The sequence below is a fragment of the Bombina bombina genome, chromosome 7 (genome assembly GCF_027579735.1).
Source record: "Bombina bombina isolate aBomBom1 chromosome 7, aBomBom1.pri, whole genome shotgun sequence".
Taxonomy (NCBI): Eukaryota; Metazoa; Chordata; class Amphibia; order Anura; family Bombinatoridae; genus Bombina; species Bombina bombina.
Genome location: NC_069505.1, coordinates 476,432,291 through 476,456,969, shown reverse-complemented (window position 1 = coordinate 476,456,969; position 24,679 = coordinate 476,432,291). Strand labels below are relative to the sequence as shown.

Sequence of the window (24,679 nt, the reverse complement as noted above, 5' to 3'; positions counted from 1 at the left end):
TTTAAGTGTATTTAATACTTGTGTGGAGTCTTTAAGGTATGACTTTAAATTCTTTACATGTTTTTGCAGGAAATTGTCAACATATTTGGATAAATTAGCCGAAAGTGATTCTATTCCAGAAATGATTGGTCTCCCTGGAGGGTTGACCAAACATTTATGGATTTTTGGCAGGAAGTAGAATATGGGTATACGGGGATATTTGGGTGTTACAAATTCAAGTTCTTTGTTATTCAGTATCCCTGATACACTGCCCTCTTTAAGAATATTATTTAATGTTTTATTGAATTTTTCAGTTGGATTGAAATCTAGTTTTTTGTAAGTCTTGGTATCGTTTAAAAGTCTATCTGCCTCTTTTATGTATTTACTAGTATCCATAAGGACAATTCCTCCGCCCTTATCCGCGGGTTTGATGGTTATATCACCGTTTTTTTGAAGGTTTTCAATTATTCCTTTTTCTTTGGCGTTTAAATTGTATTTCTTTTTCTTTTGGAGATTTGATCTTTGTATATCTTTGCATACCAATTTTTCAAATGTGTCAAGGTAGTTTCCCTTTGTCTGTACTGGGTTGAATTTTGATTTAACCTTAAAATCTGTATGCTGAATGTTGTCTAGAGCTGGTCTGTTAGTTATTTGTCTTTCAATGGGACATTTGAGAAAAAATCTTTTTATTGTTAGGTTCCTCACAAACTTTTTGATGTGAATATGTGTGTTAAATTTGTTTAATCTTTTAGTTGGAGCGAAAGATAGACCTAAACTTAGAACTTTTTCTTCTTCTGTTTTTAGTTTGATACTACTTAAATTAAAAATCCCCTGTTTGGCCTCTATCTCCACCTTTTTGCCTCGTTTAGAAGCTCCTCCTCCTCCTCTCTTTCCTCTAGATTTCTTTTTCTCCTGGTATTTGATTCGTTTTCTTGTCTTATCAAATCTCTTGAGTGGCCCTCCCCTAAAGGGCTTCTCTCTAAAAAAACTTGTTCATCATTTTTTTGTTGTTCCCCCTCTTGGGTTCTATGGTCTCTGAGTGTTTCAAATCGATTATATGTCGGGACCTTCCAATTATCATTCTGTCTTTCTATCCATCTGTTAGTCCTTCTTGGGTATTCCCAATTATTATGGCTATTTTGATGACTTCTGTCTGGATTCTGTCTGTGCATGTTATGTCTAAATTCTGAGTAGAAATGATCTCTATTTTGATACCTCGGGTATCTTGGTCTATCATATTGAGCATTGTAATCATTATTGTTGTATCTTGGTCTATTATATTGAACATTATGTTCATTATTGTTATATTGAAAGTTACGATTATTACTATGATACCTCTCAGAATTGTGGTAGTCATTATAGGGATAAAAATTTCTGTTATTTTCAGAATTACTGTAGTATTGTGTTTGGGGGTCTCTTATAGTTCTATTCATGTGATTATTTTCTCGTCTCACATCTTGGTTATTGTGTCTTAAGGGGGTTTCATTCATATTTTCCTCTCTATTCATTTGCATATTGTCATTTATGTCCCTTTCCATTTTTCCCCATTTTGATCTTAGAAGGTCCTTATTTAAATTTGCTAGTTTGTCAATAATTACTTTTTGTCTTTCTTTGAATTCATTACTACTTTTTTTATCTTTCAGTTTATCTTTAATTTCCAAAATATTTTTCTCTATGGTGATTAGAGTTTCCTTCCTGGATCTTTTTAGGATATCTATTAAAGTGTTTGATGCTTTCTTTAAAGTGTCAGTCCACTCAGTCTGTAATATGTCTGAGAGTGGAAATGTACAATTTTTATTAAGGCGAAGCCCTCTTGGGATAATGTCCTTAGTGGTGTATCTATTTAAAAAGACTAATTCCATCTTTTGTTTAAGTTCTTTGATCATATTTTGTTCTAAATTCTGCATTAGATCAGATATTTTATCAGATGTACATGAGTTAGTTATTTGAATATTGTCATCTCTCATATCTGAAAAAATTTGATCCCTGAAATCAAAAATATCTTCCATATTGAAAGTGATATACCTGCAGCTACTACTAAGTGTAGGAAAAAACTATGTGATCTGTGGGGTGACAGTAGAGCGCTGGTATAAAGGAGATACCACACACTTACAAATGAGAAGATCCTTCGTTCTCCTCAGAAATTTAAGTGAAAAAAGGGGGGAGTGGGGTAAGTGCGCTAAAAAAGCTAAAGGTATCAGAACAAAGTATATATTTATACCTTAATTTCCGATATATATATTATAATAGTGAATGGAAATTAATTAATAAAACTTCATTTTTTAATGAAATAAACCAATTGTTAATAAAGGTGTTTCTTTAAGAGTGAATTTAAACTTTGTGTAAGTGATATAGAAAAGTAACTGAAATTGTTGCTAACGAGGTGATGTGAAAAGTAACTAAAATTGTTGCTAATAAAATAATGTGAAAAAAATGTGTTATAAACAGTGTTTGGAATTTATTATGTTTGGAAATATCCTATATTTAGGATAATACAATACTTGGAGACTAGGTAGAAAATGTAGTACCAATAGCAATATTGAGAATATATATTTATTGGTCCAGACTAAAAATTAGCAGGATCCAAGAGACCTAACAGATAACCCTTATATAGTAAATGCACACAGATGTTAAGAATCTTACAAATTTATTTTTGATTAAAAATATTACATATAACAATTATATAGGGGACGTCTCCCCAATTGCACAGCCTAAAGTTTCTCTAGAGTCATAAAAATCATAAAAATCTAAAAGACTTCTATAAAACAATCTATGTGATGAACAGCGAATAATAAAAACTATATATCATATAGGCACAGTAGTTAACTCTCGTATTAGCTTTTGGTGTGATAGATTCTTTTATCCAGACTTAGTTATTTTTGTATCGCCTTAAATTTTATATGTGGATCATACCAAAGTCTCTATGTAAGTTCCGTAATAGATAGTAATATCACACAGAGGTAGTCTCAAAAGTCTCTATGTAAGTTCCGTAAGAGATTGTAATATCACACAGAGTTATATTTTCTAGGGGTAATTGTACTCTCCCTTCAGATGTGGTTAAGACAAATTTAAAAGCTTACTTTCTTTAAGTCCTGGAGGAGCTTCTGGAGCTTGTGTTCGCCGGCTATTTCTCAGTCTAAGTTTATGTTATACCCTGTACTGTGTACTATCAGGTAACTTCCTGCTGTAATTACAGGGCGTCTAGAGGAAAACCTGGCACTGGGCTATTATATAAGTTTATGTTATACCCTGTACTGTGTACTATCAGGTAACTTCCTGCTGTAATTACAGGGCGTCTAGAGGAAAACCTGGCACTGGGCTATTATATAAGTTTATGTTATACCCTGTACTGTGTACTATCGGGTAACTTCCTGCTGTAATTACAGGGCGTCTAGAGGAAAACCCGGCACTGGGCTATTATATAAGTTTGTTATACCCTGTACTGTGTACTATCAGGTAACTTCCTGCTGTAATTACAGGGTGTCTAGAGGAAAACCCGGCACTGGGCTATTATATAAGTTTATGTTATACCCAGTACTGTGTACTATCAGGTAACTTCCTGCTGTAATTACAGGGTGTCTAGAGGAAAACCCGGCACTGGGCTATTATATAAGTTTATGTTATACCTTGTACTGTGTACTATCAGGTCATTTCCTGCTATAATTACAGGGCGTCTAGAGAAAAAACCCGGCACTGGGCTATTATATAAGTTTATGTTATACCCTGTACTGTGTACTATCAGGTAACTTCCTGCTGTAATTACAGGGCGTCTAGAGGAAAACCCGGCACTGGGCTATTACTGGGAGTGCAGAATTATTAGGCAAGTTGCATTTTTGAGGATTAATTTTATTATTGAACAACAACCATGTTCTCAATGAACCCAAAAAACTCATTAATATCAAAGCTGAATATTTTTGGAAGTAGTTTTTAGTTTGTTTTTAGTTTTAGCTATTTTAGGGGGATATCTGTGTGTGCAGGTGACTATTACTGTGCATAATTATTAGGCAACTTAACAAAAAACAAATATATACCCATTTCAATTATTTATTTTTACCAGTGAAACCAATACAACATCTCAACATTCACAAATATACATTTCTGACATTCAAAAACAAAACAAAAACAAATCAGTGACCAATATAGCCACCTTTCTTTGCAAGGACACTCAAAAGCCTGCCATCCATGGATTCTGTCAGTGTTTTGATCTGTTCACCATCAACATTGCGTGCAACAGCAACCACAGCCTCCCAGACACTGTTCAGAGAGGTGTACTGTTTTCCCTCCTTGTAAATCTCACATTTGATGATGGACCACAGGTTCTCAATGGGGTTTAGATCAGGTGAACAAGGAGGCCATGTCATTAGATTTTCTTCTTTTATACCCTTTCTTGCTAGCCACGCCTTGGAGTACTTGGACGCGTGTGATGGAGCATTGTCCTGCATGAAAATCATGTTTTTCTTGAAGGATGCACACTTCTTCCTGTACCACTGCTTGAAGAAGGTGTCTTCCAGAAACTGGCAGTAGGACTGGGAGTTGAGCTTGACTCCATCCTCAACCCGAAAAGGCCCCACAAGCTCATCTTTGATGATACCAGCCCAAACCAGTATTCCACCTCCACCTTGCTGGCATCTGAGTCGGACTGGAGCTCTCTGCCCTATACCAATCCAGCCACGGGCCCATCTTTCTGGCCCATCAAGACTCACTCTCATTTCATCAGTCCATAAAACCTTAGAAAAATAAGTCTTGAGATATTTCTTGGCCCAGTCTTGACGTTTCAGCTTGTGTGTCTTGTTCAGTGGTGGTCGTCTTTCAGCCTTTCTTACCTTGGCCATGTCTCTGAGTATTGCACACCTTGTGCTTTTGGGCACTCCAGTGATGTTGCAGCTCTGAAATATGGCCAAACTGGTGGCAAGTGGCATCTTGGCAGCTGCACGCTTGACTTTTCTCAGTTCATGGGCAGTTATTTTGCGCCTTGGTTTTTCCACACGCTTCTTGCGACCCTGTTGACTATTTTGAATGAAACGCTTGATTGTTCGATGATCACACTTCAGAAGCTTTGCAATTTTAAGAGTGCTGCATCCCTCTGCAATATATCTCACTATTTTTGACTTTTCTGAGCCTGTCAAGTCCTTCTTTTGACCCATTTTGCCAAAGGAAAGGAAGTTGCCTAATAATTATGCACACCTGATATAGGGTGTTGATGTCATTAGACCACACCCCTTCTCATTACAGAGATGCACATCACCTAATATGCTTAATTGGTAGTAGGCTTTCGAGCCTATACAGCTTGGAGTAAGACAACATGCATAAAGAGGATGATGTGGTCAAATTACTCATTTGCCTAATAATTCTGCACTCCCTGTATATAAGTTTATGTTATACCCTGTACTGTGTACTATCAGGTAACTTCCTGCTGTAATTACAGGGCGTCTAGAGGAAAACCCGGCACTGGGTTATTATATTAGTTTATGTTATACCCTGTACGGTGTACTATCAGGTCACTTCCTGCTGTAATTATAGGGCGTCTAGAGGAAAACCCGGCACTGGGTTATTATATAAGTTTATGTTACACCCTGTACTGAGTACTATCGGGTAACTTCCTGCTGTAATTACAGGGCGTCTAGAGGAAAACCTGTCACTGGGCTAATATATGTTTGTTATACCCTGTACTGTGTACTATCAGGTAACTTCCTGTTGTAATTACAGGTCCTGTAGAGGAAAACCCGGGCACTGCGCTATTATATAAGTTTGTTATACCCTGTACTGTGTACTATCAGGTAACTTCCTGCTGTAATTACAGGGTGTCTAGAGGAAAACCTGTCACTGGGCTAATATATAAGTTTATGTTATACCCTGTACTGTGTACTATCGGGTAACTTCCTGCTGTAATTACAGGTCCTGTAGAGGAAAACCCGGGCACTGGGTTATTAGATGTGAAGGAAGAGGATGAGACAGACAACATGAATAGTCATCAGAATAAAATAGATTCGTCCCTCCCTGCTGGTGAGTAGTAATACGTGAGCGTCTGCATAGTTAGTTCTCTGCCTTGTAGGTTAGTTATATAACCTAGAAAAGGGCCTTAAACGGATAGGAAACCCCACATTTTTTTCTTTCATGATTCAGATGGAGAATACAATTTTAAGCAACTTTCTAATTTACTTCTATTATGAGTTTTTCTGCGTTCTTTTGCTATCTTTATTTGAAAAAGCAGGAATTTAAGCTAAAGGAGCCGGCCCATTTTTGATTCAGCACCCTGGATAGTGTTTGCTGATTGGTGCATGCATTTAGCCAATATAAATAACACTAAAAAATCACACACAAAAAATAACGTGAAATAAATGTGATCAAAAGGATATGTGAACAAAGTCAGTTATGTGATATCCCAAAATCTTTGATATTGAGGAGATTAATGCTAAATAGAGCTAATAAAAACGTTATATGCAGTCCTGAATTCACAATGCTGTCTGGTACAGCTCTCTACTCTGTCTATGATTCACTCGACCATCCGCCGTTGCGGTTTAAAAAAGAAACTCAAGTAGTGTAATACCGTTTTATCTCAAGTAGAAACACAATATTCAATAGATTTATACTCACACTTTTAAGAGCTATATATCAGCTCTGTATATGGCACATCGGTATCAGCCACCAAGTGAGGCTTTCAGGGTAATATCTGGAACACTTGTGAAATACTGTTTCTCTCCCAATAACATAAATTGGGTATAACATAAACAAGCTATGGTTATGGAAACCTATTCTATGTTTATATTACAGGCAACGATAAAATACATGTATAGTAAGCAAAATTTAAATAGAATTTTACTAAAGACATAATTTAAAACAATACCATGATATATACCATACAAAGATTACTCTCATAGTTACAGAGATTAAAAACTTGCTGAGATAAAAGTTAAATTCTGAAAGTTGTGGCCACAACTAAATCTAATGTCACTGAACGCCGGTGAAGGTTGTTATATGTTATAGTTTATTTTCACTGTTCTCTGTTATATGAAATCTAGAATGAAGTTTGTGTATATACCAACCAGAATACAAACCGGGCTTACCCGGACACTCTTACCAGACCTCAGATTGTCTTATATTCGTTCCTGAGCTTGAAGAGTCATAATTCTAATGCCGTCTGCCGTTCCTGCTGAGCTGTTATACATTTTAAATTTTGCTTATATTACTTCTCAGGGAGTCAGCCATGGCTTGTATGAAACAAATTACGTTTTCACAGACACAATACACATCATCGACAGCTCTCTCAGCTTGAATACTGGTGCGTTGGCCTTTGCAGCATATGTGCGTATGCCGGTGAAAATAAATAACTTTTTATTAGAAGCTTTTTTGATAATGGAAGTATATTGCAAACATGATTCTATTTAAAATTGAAATGCACCTAGGGATATTTCAATATTGACTTTTCTATCCCTTTAAAGGGACATAAAACTCAATATTTTAGGACAGTTAAATTATCAAATTTGCTTTGTTCTCTTAATATTCTTTGTTGGAGATGCACCACTGGTATTTATCTGAACACATCATGTGAGGCAATGACAAGAGACAAATATGTGTAGCCACCAAACAGCGCAAGCACCGAGTAGTGCATTGCTGATGAGGATATTTACATATACTTTTTAACAAAGGACACCAAGTGAACAAAGCAAATTGGATTATAGATGTAAATTGGAAAGATGTTTAAAATTGCTGCTTTATCTGAATCATGGCTTTGCGTTCCCTCTAGACATAACAACTATTGGGTGATTCTGGGTGTCTTTGAAATTCACAAACTGTTTATGGTAAAGTTATATAAAGTAGATAATGTAACATGACCACTGTATCTGCTTCATGTAGACGAAGATAACGCTGATATAGTGAAAGTAGAGATAACAGAAGATCTGTGTGACAGGCTGGGAGTCTCAGATAAGGAAACCGATGACATTGTCAGCCCAGGTGAGTGTGCACGTGTGTTATCCTAGGGATGTGAGTTACAGGTGAGTGTGCACGTGTGTTATCTTAGGGATGTGAGTTACAGGTGAGTGTGCATGTTTGTTATCTTAGGGATGTGAGTTACAGGTGAGTGTGCACGTGTGTTATCCTAGGGATGTGAGTTACAGGTGATTGTGCACCTTTGTTATCCTAGGGATGTGAGTTACAGGTGAGTGTGCACCTTTGTTATCCTAGGGATGTGAGTTACAGGTGAGTGTGCACGTTTGTTATCCTAGGGATGTGAGTTACAGGTGATTGTGCACCTTTGTTATCCTAGGGATGTGAGTTACAGGTGAGTGTGCACCTTTGTTATCCTAGGGATGTGAGTTACAGGTGAGTGTGCACGTTTGTTATCCTAGGGATGTGAGTTACAGGTGAGTGTGCACGTTTGTTATCCTAGGGATGTGAATTAAAGGTGAGTGTGCATGTTTGTTATCTTAGGGATGTGAGTTACAGGTGAGTGTGCACGTTTGTTATGTTAGGGATGTGAGTTACAGGTGAGTGTGCACGTTTATTATCTTAGGGATGTGAGTTACAGGTGAGTGTGCACGTTTGTTATCTTAGGGATGTGAGTTACAGGTGAGTGTGCATGTTATCTTAGGGATGTGAGTTACAGGTGAGTGTGCACGTTTGTTATCTTAGGGATGTGAGTTACAAGTGAATGTGCACGTTTGTTATCTTAGGGATGTGCATTACAGTTGAGTGTGCACGTTTGTTATCTTAGGGATGTGAGTTACAAGTGAGTGTGCACGTTTGTTATGTTAGGGATGTGAGTTACAGGTGAGTGTGCACGTTTGCTATCTTAGGGATGTGAGTTACAGGTGAGTGTGCACGTTTATTATCTTAGGGATGTGAGTTACAGGTGAGTGTGCATGTTTGTTATCTTAGGGATGTGAGTTACAGGTGAGTGTGCACGTTTGTTATCTTAGGGATGTGAGTTACAAGTGAGTGTGCACGTTTGTTATCTTAGGGATGTGAGTTACAAGTGAATGTGCACGTTTGTTATCTTAGGGATGCGAGTTACAGATGAGTGTGCATGTGTGTTATCCTAGGGATGTGAGTTACAGGTGAGTGTGCACGTTTGTTATCTTAGGGATGCGAGTTACAGATGAGTGTGCATGTGTGTTATCCTAGGGATGTGAGTTATAGGTGAGTGTGCACGTTTGTTATCTTAGGGATGTGAGTTACAGGTGAGTGTGCACGTTTGTTATCTTAGGGATGTGAGTTACAGGTGAGTGTGCACGTTTATCTTAGGAATGTGAGTTACAGGTGAGTGTGCACGTTTGTTATCTTAGGAATGTGAGTTACAGATGAGTGTGCATGTGTGTTATCCTAGGGATGTGAGTTACAGGTGAGTGTGCACGTTTGTTATCTTAGGGATGTGAGTTACAGATGAGTGTGCATGTGTGTTATCCTAGGGATGTGAGTTACAGGTGAGTGTGCACGTTTGTTATCTTAGGGATGTGAGTTACAGGTGAGTGTGCACGTTTGTTATCTTAGGGATGTGCGTTACAGGTGAGTATGCACGTTTGTTATCTTAGGGATGTGAGTTACAGGTGAGTGTGCACGTTTGTTATCTTAGGAATGTGAGTTACAGGTGAGTGTGTACGTTTGTTATCTTAGGGATGTGAGTTACAGGTGAGTGTGCACGTTTGTTATCTTAGGAATGTGAGTTACAGGTGAGTGTGCACGTTTGTTATCTTAGGAATGTGAGTTACAGATGAGTGTGCATGTGTGTTATCCTAGGGATGTAAGTTACAGGTGAGTGTGCACGTTTGTTATCTTAGGGATGTGAGTTACAGATGAGTGTGCATATGTGTTATCCTTGGGATGTGAGTTACAGGTGAGTGTGCACGTTTGTTATCTTAGGGATAGGAGTTACAGGTGAGTGTGGACGTTTGTTATCTTAGGGATGGGAGTTACAGGTGAGTGTGCACGTATGTTATGTTTAAGGGATACAGGTTACAGGTGAGTGAGATGTCTTTTCTGAGGAATGCTCTTTATAGGGGAGTGTGCACGTATGTCATGGCTGAGGAATGCTGGTTACAGCTGAGTGTGCACGTATGTCATGGCTGAGGAATGCTGGTTACAGCTGAGTGTGCACGTATGTCATGGCTGAGGAATGCTGGTTACAGCTGAGTGTGCACGTATGTCATGGCTGAGGAATGCAGGTTACAGCTGAGCGTGCCCGTATGATGTTGGCTGCGGAATCCTTGCTCGACGAAGATAACGCTGATATAGTCAAAGTTAAGATAACAGAAGATCTGTGTGAGAGTCTGGGAGTCTCAGATGAGGAATTCAATGACAGTGTCAGCCCAGGTGAGTGTGCACATTTGTTATCCTAGGGAGGAATTCAGGTTACAGGTGAGTGTGCATGTAAGTCGTGGCTGAGGAATGCTGGTTACAGGTGAGCGTGCACATGTCAACGCTGAGGAATTCAGGTTACAGGTGAGCGTGCATGTATGTTGTGGCTGAGGAATGCTGGTTAAAGCTGAGTGTGCACGTATGTCATGGCTGAGGAATGCTGGTTACAGCTGAGTGTGCACGTATGTCATGGCTGAGGAATGCTGGTTACAGCTGAGTGTGCACGTATGTCATGGCTGAGGAATGCTGGTTACAGCTGAGTGTGCACGTATGTCATGGCTGAGGAATGCAGGTTACAGCTGAGCGTGCCCGTATGATGTTGGCTGCGGAATCCTTGCTCGACGAAGATAACGCTGATATAGTCAAAGTTAAGATAACAGAAGATCTGTGTGAGAGTCTGGGAGTCTCAGATGAGGAATTCAATGACAGTGTCAGCCCAGGTGAGTGTGCACATTTGTTATCCTAGGGAGGAATTCAGGTTACAGGTGAGTGTGCATGTAAGTCGTGGCTGAGGAATGCTGGTTACAGGTGAGCGTGCACATGTCAACGCTGAGGAATTCAGGTTACAGGTGAGCGTGCATGTATGTTGTGGCTGAGGAATGCTGGTTAAAGCTGAGTGTGCACGTATGTCATGGCTGAGGAATGCTGGTTACAGCTGAGCGTGCATGTATGTTGTGGCTGAGGAATGCAGGTTACAGCTGAGCGTGCATGTATGTTGTGGCTGAGGAATGCAGGTTACAGGTGAGCGTGCATGTATGTTGTGGCTGAGGAATGCAGGTTACAGGTGAGCATGCATGTATGTTGTGGCTGAGGAATTCAGGTTACAGGTGAGCATGCATGTATGTTGTGGCTGAGGAATGCAGGTTACAGGTGAGCGTGCACGTAGGTCTTGACTGAAGAATTCAGGTTACAGGTGAGCATGCATGTATGTTGTGGTTGAGGAATTCAGGTTACAGGTGAGCGTGCACGTATGTTGTGGCTGAGGAATGCAGGTTACAGGTGAGCGTGCATGTATGTTGTGGTTGAGGAATTCAGGTTACAGGTGAGCGTGCATGTATGTTGTGGTTGAGGAATTCAGGTTACAGGTGAGCGTGCACGTATGTTGTGGCTGAGGAATTCAGGTTACAGGTGAGCATGCATGTATGTTGTGGCTGAGGAATGCAGGTTACAGGTGAGCGTGCACGTAGGTCTTGACTGAAGAATTCAGGTTACAGGTGAGCATGCATGTATGTTGTGGTTGAGGAATTCAGGTTACAGGTGAGCGTGCACGTATGTTGTGGCTGAGGAATGCAGGTTACAGGTGAGCGTGCATGTATGTTGTGGTTGAGGAATTCAGGTTACAGGTGAGCGTGCATGTATGTTGTGGTTGAGCGTGCATGTATGTTGTGGCTGAGGAATGCAGGTTACAGGTGAGCGTGCACGTATGTTGTGGCTGAGGAATGCAGGTTAGAGGTGAGCGTGCATGTATGTTGTAGCTGAGGAATGCTGGTTACAGCTGAGCCTGCATGTGTGTCGTGGCTGAGGAATGCTGGTTACAGCTGAGCCTGCATGCATGTTGTGGCTGAGGAATGCTGGTTACAGCTGAGCCTGCATGTATGTTGTGGCTGAGGAATGCTGGTTACAGCTGAGCCTGCATGTATGTCATGGCTGAGGAATGCTGGTTACAGCTGAGCCTGCATGTGTGTCGTGGCTGAGGAATGCTGGTTACAGCTGAGCCTGCATGTGTGTCGTGGCTGAGGAATGCTGGTTACAGCTGAGCCTGCATGTATGTCATGACTGAGGAATGCTGGTTACAGCTGAGCTTACACATATGCCATGTCTAGGTGGTGTGGGTTACAGGTTAGCATGAATAAATGCTATGGGTTCCATTTAAGAAGCTATGAATGTAGCTTTAGAGCGCCTTTGGCTGCAGGCTCGCTTGTCAGACCGCTGCTTCTTTACCTTCTATGCCAACTGTAAAGTGGCGTTTCTCAATCCCCCCTGGACTTCTTCGACCAGGGAGATTTACCGCCCCTGCTCATGGATCGAGCAGGGGGGCAGTGTTGAACACACTGTAAATTGTGCAATTATAAATATGTGCAGCATATTGCTGCTCTCTAGCCATAATGCCCGACGGACGGCGTGGAGATTGGTTATAATCTACTAAATCATTGTTTTGTAAACCCATAGTAATTATTAGTGGGTACATGATTTTATTTATATAAAATTAGAGAGAGACCGTACAAGCACTACAAGCATCTTACACACATGTATTTATTCTCACTGTACAGGCCGTATAAATGTGACACCTTCAGATGACTCAGGGTTTGAGCACGGAGGAGAACCGTATGTGTGTGATCATGTGAAGTCTGAGGAGGACGAACTTCCCATAAATACGGCTAAAGGTGATTAACGCATATTAGGTAGAAGATAATATTCTGTAATGGTGTAATTTTCTCTCTTGTAAATAGAAGTTATATTTCTCTTGTAAGGTGTATCCAGTCCACGGATCATCCATTACTTGTGGGATATTCTCATTCCCAACAGGAAGTTGCAAGAGGACACCCACAGCAGAGCTGCTATATAGCTCCTCCCCTAACTGCCATATCCAGTCATTCTCTTGCAACTCTCAACACGTATGGAGGTAGTAAGAGAGAGTGGTGTAATATAGTTAGTTTTTTATCTTCAATCAAAAGTTTGTTATTTTAAATGGTACCGGAGTTGTACTATTTTATCTCAGGCAGTATTTAGAAGAAGAATCTGCCTGCGTTTGCTATGATCTTAGCAGCTTGTAACTAAGATCCACTGCTGTTCTCACATATATCTGAGGAGAGAGGTAACTTCAGAGGGAGAATGTCGTGCAGGTTATCCTGCTATGAGGTATGTGCAGTTATAAGTTTTTCTAGGGATGGAAATGCTAGAAAATGCTGCTGATACCGGATTAATGTAAGTTAAGCCTGAATACAGTGATTTAATAGCGACTGGTATCATGCTTACTCTCAGGGGTAATACGCTTTTAAAAATTGCAATATAAAACGTTTGCTGGCATGTTTAATCGTTTTTATATATGCTTTGGTGATAAAACTTATTGGGACCTAGTTTTTTCCACATGGATGGCTTAAATTTTGCCTAGAAACAGTTTCCTGAGGCTTTCCACTGTTGTAATATGAGTGGGAGGGACCTATTTTAGTGCTTTTTTGAGCAGTTAAAATTATAGACTGAGACATCAGCTTCCCTCAGAAGTCCCCTGAATGCTGTAGGACATCTCTAAAGGGCCCAAAGGCTTCCAAAGTCGTTTTATTGGGAAGATAGGGCCACAGTAAAGCTGTGACAGTTTGTTGTGACAGTTCAAAAAACGGATCAAAAAAACAATATAGACGTTTTTTAACAAAGGGGTTAATCATCCATTTGCAGGTGGGTGCAATGCTCTGTTAACTTATTACATACACTGTAAAAATTTCTCCAACATAGGTGTGTCCGGTCCACGGCGTCATCCTTACTTGTGGGATATTCTCCTCCCCAACAGGAAATGGCAAAGAGCCCAGCAAAGCTGGTCACATGATCCCTCCTAGGCTCCGCCTACCCCAGTCATTCTCTTTGCCGTTGCACAGGCAACATCTCCACGGAGATGGCTAAGAGTTTTTTGGTGTTTAAATGTAGTTTTTATTCTTCAATCAAGTGTTTGTTATTTTAAAATAGTGCTGGTATGTACTATTTACTCTGAAACAGAAAAGAGAAGAAGATTTCTGTTTGTAAGAGGAAGATGATTTTAGCAAACGTTACTAAAATCGATTGCTGTTTCCACACAGGACTGTTGAGATGAAGTAACTTCAGTTGGGGGAAGCAGTTGGCAGACTTTTCTGCCTGAGGTATGACTGGCCACATTTCTAACAAGACTTTGTAATGCTGGAAGGCTGTCATTTTCCCTATGGGGACCGGTAAGCCATTTTCTTAGATTAAGTAAAAGAATAAAGGGCTTTATAAGGGCTTAAAAAACTGGTAGACATTTTTCTGGGCTAAAACGATTACTTTGCTAAGCATATTTGGCAGATTATAACTCTTTATAGTTATTATAATCTTGGGGATTGTTGTTTAAAAACGGCAGGCACTGTATGGACACCTTTTTCAGATGGGGGCCTTCTCTAGTCATAGGCAGAGCCTCATTTTCGCGCCACTAATGCGCAGTTGTTTTTGGAAAGCAAGGCATGCAGATGCATGTGTGAGGAGCTAAGAACCACTGAAAAAGCTTATAGAAGGCGTCATTTGGTATCGTATTCCCCTCTGGGCTTGGTTGGGTCTCAGCAAAGCAGATACCTGGGACTGTATAGGGGTTAAATGTAAAAACGGCTCCGGTTCCGTTATTTTAAGGGTTAAAGCTTTCAAATGTGGTGTGCAATACTTTTAAGGCTTTAAGGGCTCCATGTACTAAGCCGTCAATTCATCCGTCATTTTAGACGCGGATAAACTCGCCGTTACTCGCCGCGGGCGAAATGGTGTCCGCTGTCACTATGTACTAATAATCCCCCAATAAATAGACAAGTCTAGCCCGCCGCGAGCAGTGGCGGATTATTGATAAATTTGACGTCTCGCTCGCCGCGACTAAGCTGATGTACTTTTAACTTTCAGTTGAATTGTCTGGCCAATTATTAACACGTGACATGCAAGGTGTCACGAACATCATAGTAGTCGCGGGAATAGAATTTTGCTCCTATAAAAGTTCAACTTATCTAAACAACTTTATTATTGTTCTAAATTTTTTGAAGAGTGATAACAGAGCGTTATTTTTGTAATATTTATTTACAATTTGGATATGGCTTCATCTGGATCTGATAATATATAAATATTAATATAAAAATAATTATAAAGATTGACAACTATACAATACAAATTTAAAATATAGATTACTCTTTAATTACAGTCGACAAATTTGGCGCAATTTATGTACATGGAAATGAGAGACAAATTAGACGCCAGTTATGCTGTACAATGCTGATATTACTGCCTTTTATATATGTCTAGACTGGCGTCTAGATTGACTTTCCTATTGTTTTGTACCTTGCCCGCCACCTAAAAGGTGGCGAGGCAAAAATAACGAGGTGGGAGCGGAAATTGTAGCGAGCGGACAAATAGATTTTTTAGTACATTCGTTTTTGGCGAGTTGGTGGTCAAATGTGTCTAATTACAGTGAAAAATGGAGAGGTAGCGAGGTTTGGCGGATAAGTACGCTCGCAATTTTAAAGATGCGAGTTTGAACATAGTTGACAACTTTGTACATATCAGTTTGCGAGTTTTGACGCGAGATTTGTTGCGGGTAGCTCGCTGACTGCTTAGTACATGGAGCCCTCAGACACTGTGGTGTAATTTTGGTGAATTTTGAACAATTGCTTCATGCTTTTTCGCATATTCAGTAATAAAGTGTGTTCAGTTTAAAATTTAAAGTGACAGTAACGGTTTTATTTTAAAACGTTTTTTATGCTTTGTTGACAAGTTTAAGCCTGTTTATGTCTGAACCATCAGATAAGCGATGTTCTATATGTATGAAAGCCAATGTGTCTCCCCATTTAAATATATGTGATAATTGTGACATAGTGTCCAAACAAAGTAGGGACAATGATGCCACAGATAATAATATTGCCCAAGATGATTCTTCAGATGAGGGGAGTAAGCATGGTACTGCATCATCCCCTTCTGTGTCTACACCAGTTTTGCCCACACAAGAGGCCCCTAGTACATCTAGTGCGCCAATACTTATTACCATGCAACAATTAACGGCTGTTATGGATAATTCTATTGCAAATATTTTATCTAAAATGCCTACTTATCAGAGAAAGCGCGATTGCTCTGTTTTAAACACTGAAGAGCAAGAGGACGCTGATGATAACGTTTCTGACATACCCTCACACCAATCTGAAGGGGCCAGGAGGTAGGTTTTGTCTGAGGGAGAAATTTCAGATTCAGGAAAAATTTCTCAACAAGCTGAACCTGATGTTGTAACATTTAAATTTAAATTAGAACATCTCCGCGCACTGCTTAAGGAGGTATTATCTACTCTGGATGATTGTGACAATTTGGTCATTCCAGAGAAATTATGTAAGATGGACAAGTTCCTAGAGGTTCCGGTGCCCCCCGATGCTTTTCCTATACCCAAGCGGGTGGCGGACATAGTAAATAAGGAATGGGAAAGGCCCGGCATACCTTTTGTTCCTCCCCCTATATTTAAGAAATTATTTCCTATAGTCGACCCCAGAAAGGACTTATGGCAGACAGTCCCTAAGGTCGAGGGGGCGGTCTCTACTCTAAACAAACGCACTACTATTCCCATAGAAGATAGTTGTGCTTTCAAAGATCCTATGGATAAAAAATTAGAGGGTTTGCTTAAAAAGATGTTTGTTCAGCAAGGTTACCTTCTACAACCAATTTCATGCATTGTTCCTGTCACTACGGCAGCGTGTTTCTGGTTCGAAGAACTAGAAAAGTCGCTCAATAAAGAATCTTCGTATGGTATGAGGAGGTTATGGACAGAGTTCAAGCACTTAAATTGGCTAACTCTTTTATTCTAGATGCCGCTTTGCAATTAGCTAGATTAGCGGCGAAAAATTCAGGGTTTGCTATTGTGGCGCGCAGAGCGCTTTGGCTAAAGTCTTGGTCAGCGGATGTGTCTTCCAAGACAAAATTGCTTAACATCCCTTTCAAGGGTAAAACACTGTTTGGTCCTGATTTGAAAGAGATTATTTCAGACATCACCGGGGGAAAGAGCCACGCCCTTCCTCAGGATAGGTCTTTTAAGGCTAGAAATAAGCCTAATTTTCGTCCCTTTCGCAGAAACGGACCAGCCTCTACTTCTACATCCTCTAAGCAAGAGGGTAATACTTCTCAACCCAAACCAGCCTGGAGACCGATGCAAGCCTGGAACAAGGGTAAGCAGGCCAAGAAGCCTGCCACTGCTACCAAGACAGCATGAAGGGATGGCCCCCGATCCGGGACCGGATCTGGTGGGGGGCAGACTTTCTCTCTTTGCTCAGGCCTGGGCAAGAGATGTTCAGGATCCTTGGGCACTAGAAATAGTTTCTCAAGGTTATCTCCTGGAATTCAAGGAACTACCCCCAAGGGGAAGGTTCCACAGGTCTCAATTATCTTCAAACCAAATAAAAAGACAGGCATTCTTACATTGTGTAGAAGACCTGTTAAAGATGGGAGTAATTCATCCAGTTCCAATAGGAGAACAAGGGATGGGGTTTTACTCCAACCTGTTCATAGTTCCCAAAAAAGAGGGAAAATTCAGACCAATTTTAGATCTCAAGATCCTAAACAAATTTCTCAGGGTTCCATCGTTCAAAATGGAAACCATTCGAACGATCCTTCCTACCATCCAGGAAGGTCAATTTATGACCACGGTGGATTTAAAGGATGCGTACCTACATATTCCTATCCACAAGGAACATCATCAGTTCCTAAGGTTCGCTTTTCTGGACAGGCATTACCAGTTTGTGGCACTTCCATTCGGATTAGCCACTGCTCCGAGAATTTTCACAAAGGTACTAGGGTCCCTTCTAGCGGTTCTAAGACCAAGGGGCATTGCAGTAGTACCGTACTTGGACGACATCCTGATTCAAGCGTCGTCTCTGTCAAAAGCAAAGGCTCATACGGACATCGTCCTAGCCTTTCTCAGATCTCACGGATGGAAAGTGAACATAGAAAAAAGTTCTCTTTCCCCGTCAACAAGAGTTCCCTTCTTGGGAACAATAATAGACTCCTTAGAAATGAGGATTTTTCTGACAGAGGTCAGAAAATCAAAACTTCTAAGCTCTTGTCAAGTACTTCATTCTGTTCTTCGTCCTTCCATAGCGCAGTGCATGGAAGTAATAGGATTGATGGTTGCAGCAATGGACATAGTTCCTTTTGCACAAATTCATCTAAGACCATTACAACTGTGCATGCTCAGACAGTGGAATGGGGATTATACAGACTTGTCTCCGACGATTCAAGTAGATCAAAGGACCAGAGATTCACTCCGTTGGTGGCTGATCCTGGACAACCTGTCACAGGGAATGAGCTTCCGCAGACCAGAGTGGGTCATTGTCACGACCGACGCCAGTCTGGTGGGCTGGGGCGCGGTCTGGGAACCCCTGAAAGCTCAGGGTCTATGGTCTCGGGAAGAATCGCTTCTCCCGATAAACATTCTGGAACTGAGAGCGATATTCAATGCTCTCAAAGCTTGGCCTCATCTAGCAAAGGCCAAATTCATAAGGTTTCAATCAGACAACATGACGACAGTTGCGTATATCAACCATCAGGGGGGAACAAGGAGTTCCCTGGCGATGGAGGAAGTGACCAAGATAATTCAATGGGCGGAGGATCACTCCTGCCACTTGTCTGCAATCCACATCCCAGGAGTGGAAAATTGGGAGTCGTCAGACATTCCATCCGGGGGAGTGGGAACTCCATCCGGAAATCTTTGCCCAAATAACTCGATTATGGGGCATTCCAGACGTGGATCTGATGGCCTCTCGTCAGAACTTCAAGGTTCCTTGTTACGGGTCCAGATCCAGGGATCCCAAGGCGACTCTAGTAGATGCACTAGTAGCACCTTGGACCTTCAACCTAGCTTATGTATTCCCACCGTTTCCTCTCATTCCCAGGCTGGTAGCCAGGATCAATCAGGAGAGGGCTTCGGGGATCTTGATAGCTCCTGCGTGGCCACGCAGGACTTGGTATGCAGACCTGGTGACTATGTCATCGGCTCCACCGTGGAAGCTACCTTTGAGACAGGACCTTCTTGTTCAAGGTCCATTCGAACATCCGAATCTGGTTTCCCTCCAACTGACTGCTTGGAGATTGAACGCTTGATTTTATCAAAGCGTGGGTTTTCAGATTCTGTAATAAATACTCTGATTCAGGCTAGAAAGCCTGTAACTAGAAAAATTTACCATAAGATATGGAAAAAATATATCTGTTGGTGTGAATCTAAAGGATTCCCATGGAACAAGATAAAAATTCCTAAGATTCTATCCTTTCTACAAGAAGGTTTGGAGAAAGGATTATCTGCAAGTTCTCTGAAGGGACAGATCTCTGCGTTATCCGTTTTACTTCACAAAAGGCTGGCAGCTGTGCCAGACGTTCAAGCGTTTGTTCAGGCTCTGGTTAGAATCAAGCCTGTTTACAGACCTTTGACTCCTCCCTGGAGTCTTAATCTAGTTCTTTCAGTTCTTCAAGGGGTTCCGTTTGAACCCTTACATTCCGTAGATATTAAGTTATTATCTTGGAAAGTTTTGTTTTTGGTTGCAATTTCTTCTGCTAGAAGAGTTTCTGAGTTATCTGCTCTGCAGTGTTCTCCGCCCTATCTGGTGTTCCATGCAGATAAGGTGGTTTTGCGTACTAAGCCTGGTTTTCTTCCGAAAGTTGTTTCCAACAAGAATATTAACCAGGAGATAGTTGTACCTTCTTTGTGTCCGAATCCAGTTTCAAAGAAGGAACGTTTGTTACACAATTTGGACGTAGTCCGTGCTCTAAAATTCTATTTAGAGGCCACTAAAGATTTCAGACAAACATCTTCTTTGTTTGTTGTTTATTCTGGTAAAAGGAGAGGTCAAAAGGCAACTTCTACCTCTCTTTCTTTTTGGCTTAAAAGCATTATCCGATTGGCTTATGAGACTGCCGGACGGCAGCCTCCTGAAAGAATCACAGCTCATTCCACTAGGGCTGTGGCTTCCACATGGGCCTTCAAGAACAAGGCTTCTGTTGACCAGATATGTAAGGCAGCGACTTGGTCTTCACTGCACACTTTTGCCAAATTTTACAAATTTGATACTTTTGCTTCTTCAGAGGCTATTTTTGGGAGAAAGGTTTTGCAAGCCGTGGTGCCTTCCATTTAGGTGACCTGATTTGCTTCCTCCCTTCATCCGTGTCCTAAAGCTTTGGTATTGGTTCCCACAAGTAAGGATGACGCCGTGGACCGGACACACCTATGTTGGAGAAAACAGAATTTATGCTTACCTGATAAATTACTTTCTCCAACGGTGTGTCCGGTCCACGGCCCGCCCTGTTTTTTTAATCAGGTCTGATGAATTATTTTCTCTAACTACAGTCACCACGGTATCATATGGTTTCTCCTATGCATATTTCCTCCTGTACGTCGGTCGAATGACTGGGGTAGGCGGAGCCTAGGAGGGATCATGTGACCAGCTTTGCTGGGCTCTTTGCCATTTCCTGTTGGGGAGGAGAATATCCCACAAGTAAGGATGACGCCGTGGACCGGACACACCGTTGGAGAAAGTAATTTATCAGGTAAGCATAAATTCTGTTTTTGTTTGATTTACTGCCTTTTTTCACTGTTTTTCAAATTTTGACAAAATTTGTTTCTCTTAAAGGCACAGTACCGTTTTTAATATTTGCTTGTTAACTTGATTTAAAGTGTTTTTCAAGCTTGCTAGTCTTATTGCTAGTCTGTACAAACATGTCTGACATAGAGGAAACTCCTTGTTCATTATGTTTAAAAGCCATGGTGGAACCCCATCTTAGAATGTGTACCAAATGTACTGAATTCACTTTAAGCAATAAAGATCATATTTTGTTTTTAAAATTTTTTATCACCAGAGAAATCTGGCGATGGGGGAAGTTATGCCGACTAACTCTCCCTATGTGTCAGATCCTTTGACTCCCGCTCAAGGGACTCATGCTCAAATGGCGCCAAGTACAGTTAGGGCGTCCATAGCGATTACTTTACAAGACATGGCGGCAGTCATGGATAATACACTGTCAGCGGTATTAGCCAGACTACCTGAATTTAGGGGTAAGCGAGAAAAGGCAGAGCATACTGACGCCTTAAGATCCATGTCCGATACCGACTCACAATATGCAGAAGCTAGGAGGAGAGCTTGAGTCTGTGGTTGATGTTTCTGACTCAGGAAAGATGCCTGATTCTGATATTTCTACATTTAAATTTAAGCTTGAACACCTCCGCGTGTTGCTCAGGGAGGTTTTAGCTGCTCTGAATGACTGTGATACAATTGCAGTGCCAGAGAAATTGTGTAGACTGGATAAAAACTATGCAGTGCCGGTGTGTACTGATGTTTTTCCAATACCTAAAAGGTTTACAGAAATTATTAATAAGGAATGGGATAGACCAGGTGTGCCATTCTCTTCCCCTCCTATTTTTAGAAAAATGTTTCCAATAGACGCCACCACACGGGACTTATGGCAGACAGTCCCTAAGGTGGAGGGAGCAGTTTCTACTCTAGCAAAGCGTACTACTATCCCTGTCGAGGACAGTTGTGCTTTTTTAGTTCCAATGGATAAGAAATTAGGTTACCTTAAGAAAATGTTTATTCAACAAGGTTTTATTCTACAGCCCCTTGCATGCATTGCTCCTGTCACTGCTGCTGTGGCGTTCTGGTTTGAGTCTCTAGAAGAGGCTTTACAGATAGCGACTCCATTGGATGACATACCTGGCAAGCTTAGAGCACTTAAGCTAGCCAATTCTTTTGTTTCTGATGCCATTGTTCATTTGACTAAACTAACGGCTAAGAATTCTGTTTTTGCTATACAGGCGCGCAGGGCGCTATGGCTTAAATCATGGTCAGCTGACGTGACTTAAAAATCTAAGCTACTTAACATTCCCTTCAAGGGGCAGACCCTATTCGGGCCTGGTTTGAAGGAGATTATTGCTGATATCACTGCGGGAAAAGGTCATGCCCTTCCTCAGGACAGGTCCTAATCAAGGGCCAAACAGTCTAATTTCGTGCCTTTCGAAACTTCAAGGCAGGTGCGGCATCAACTTCCTCTAATGCAAAACAAGAGGGAACTTTTGCTCAGTCCAAGACGGTCTGGAGACCAAACCAGACCTGGAACAAAGGTAAGCAGGCCAAAAAGCCTGCTGCTGCCTCTAAGACAACATGAAGGAACGGCCCCCTATCCGGTAACGGATCTAGTAGGGGGCAGACTTTCACCCTTCGCCCAGTCGTGGGCAAGAAATGTCCAGGATCCCTGGGCGTTGCAAATTATATCCCAGGGATATTTTCTGGACTTTAAAGCTTCCTCCCCAAAAGGGAGATTTCACCTTTCACAATTATCTGCAAACCAGATAAAGAAAGAGGCATTCTTACACTGTGTACGAGACCTCCTAGTTATGGGAGTGATCCATCCAGTTCCAAAGGAGGAACAGGGACAGGGTTTTTTACTCAATTCTGTTTGTGGTTCCCAAAAAAGAGGGAACATTCAGACCAATTTTGGATCTAAAGATCTTAAAAAAATTCCTCAGTGTTCCATCATTCAAGATGGAAACTATTCGTACCATCCTACCTATGATCCGGGAGGGTCAATATATGACTACAGTGGATTTAAAGGATGCTTATCTTCACATTCTGATACACAAAGATCATCATCGGTTTCTCAAGTTTGCCTTTCTAGACAGGCATTACCAGTTTGTAGCTCTACCCTTTGGATTAGCTACAGCCCCAAGAATTTTTACGAAGGTTCTAGGGTCGCTTCTGGCGGTCCTAAGGCCGCGGGACATAGCAGTGGCCCCTTATTTAGACGACATCCTGTTACTTGCGTCAAACTTCCAAATTGCCAAGTCTCATACGGACGTAGTACTGGCATTTCTGAGGTTGCATGGGTGGAAAGTGAACGAGGAAAAGAGTTCTCTATCCCCACTCACAAGAGTTTCCTTCCTAGGGACTCTGTCAGGTAAATTCTCATTTCTGCAGAATCTATCAGAGTCCAGGTTATCAAAGCTTCCAAATTCCTGCCGTGTATGGAAGTAATCAGCTTAATGGTAGCGGCAATGGACATAGTGCCGTTTGCACGCTTAAATCTCAGACCGCTGCAACTATGCATGCTCAGTCAGTGGAACGGGGATTACATAGATGTGTCCCCTCTACTAAATTACCTCGGGTCCATCTGTCCAAAGGTGTTACGGTTGCCTCCAGGCTGGCTGGAAGTTGGACCGTAGAAAAGGATGCTCCTATCGCTCACCAAAGGATCATCAGCACCGTAGACACTATAACTACTGCGTAGCCACCATAAGTAAGAGCACATACTTAAGAGGGTCAGAAGAGGTCTGAGGTGCTGGAACACCCAGCCTGGTTTTTATTACGGTTGTGCACATACAGGACACACCCAGGGGGAGGCATAAAATAACCAATCAAATAACAGTACAACCCACACATCCCCTCCCCTCAGATAAGCAGTTAACATAATAATTACATACAGTAAAAATACAGTTTTCACACATACACTGTAACTTTAAAACCATACATTCAATCTCCAAAAAAGTTACATATTCAGACTCGGCATACATCAAACATAAACACTTCCAAAAATCAGCCAAATCCCTCCAGTGGATCAAAAGTTAGCTGGAGGTCCCTTTATGACTGACCGCAAGCACAATTTCCTGCCCAAAACAGTTCCATAGATTTGGGCTGTGCGGTCGGTCAATTTCATGCAGAAAAAACGACTAAGTCCTATTTTCGAACGGGACTTAGTCTCTGGAGCTGCAAGTTCCGTATGGGAGAAGGTAAGGGTCAGCGGTGTTCGTGTATTTGCGCATCCGATTTTAGTTCCACAGAATCTTTAGCATACACCGCTGACCGCATTCGAATGAACAAAGATGGCCGCCGCCACGTGTTCGTTTGCACGAACTGCGGCCACCCAGCGGTCGGCAATAAACCTGCAGTAACCTCACAGCCTGGGAGGTAAATTGCCTGCACACTTTAACTTCTGGGTGGTCTGCCTGTGTGGTACTTGGTTCAGTAAGCCCTATATACTGAACCAAGTGGGAGAAAGCCAGGGACAAGTTATTTTACAGGTTTGGGGACATAGTCTTAAAGGGGCATTGTTCACCAAAGTCACAATATGTCCCCAGATGGTTCTTAAAGGGCCATACACACCCAATAAAAGTTAATACGTTTTCAGGGGCACAATCTTCCAGGGGCCATAGTCATGAGGAAGGAGGCTGGCAAATAGGCTTCTCCACAATCCAGGGAAGCAGGGCAATTTTCCATATAAAGGGCCAGTTACAAATAGCAGTTTGTAACAAAAGGTATGACCTTTCGCAGGCCAGATTGGACAATTGTAACAACAGATGCCAACCTTCTAGGTTGGGGTGCAGTCTGGAACTCCCTAAAAGCTCAGGGATCGTGGACTCAGGAGGAGACACTCTTTCCAATAAATATTCTGGAACTGAGAGCAATATTCAATGCTCTTCAGGCTTGCCCTCAGTTAGCAACTCTGAGGTACATCAGATTTCAGTCGGACAACATCACGACTGTGGCTTACATCAACCATCAAGGGGAACAAGAAGTTCCCTAGCGATGTTAGAAGTTTCAAAAATAATTCCAAGATCAAGCAGGAGAGAGCATCAGTGTTTTTT

General features: G+C 41.5%; 1 protein-coding gene across 3 annotated transcripts in view; it reads left to right on the top strand.

Moving 5' to 3' along the window:
• LOC128666776 (zinc finger protein OZF-like) overlaps positions 1–24,679 on the top strand; it is a 110,606-nt gene that overhangs the window by 52,656 nt on the left and 33,271 nt on the right. For all 3 annotated transcript variants that reach the window (XM_053721561.1, XM_053721563.1, XM_053721562.1), the window contains 3 exons: positions 5,875–5,982; positions 7,834–7,932; positions 12,603–12,716. In XM_053721561.1, coding sequence (XP_053577536.1) covers positions 5,875–5,982; positions 7,834–7,932; positions 12,603–12,716 — 321 coding nt within the window. The remainder of the gene's footprint in view (positions 1–5,874; positions 5,983–7,833; positions 7,933–12,602; positions 12,717–24,679) is intronic.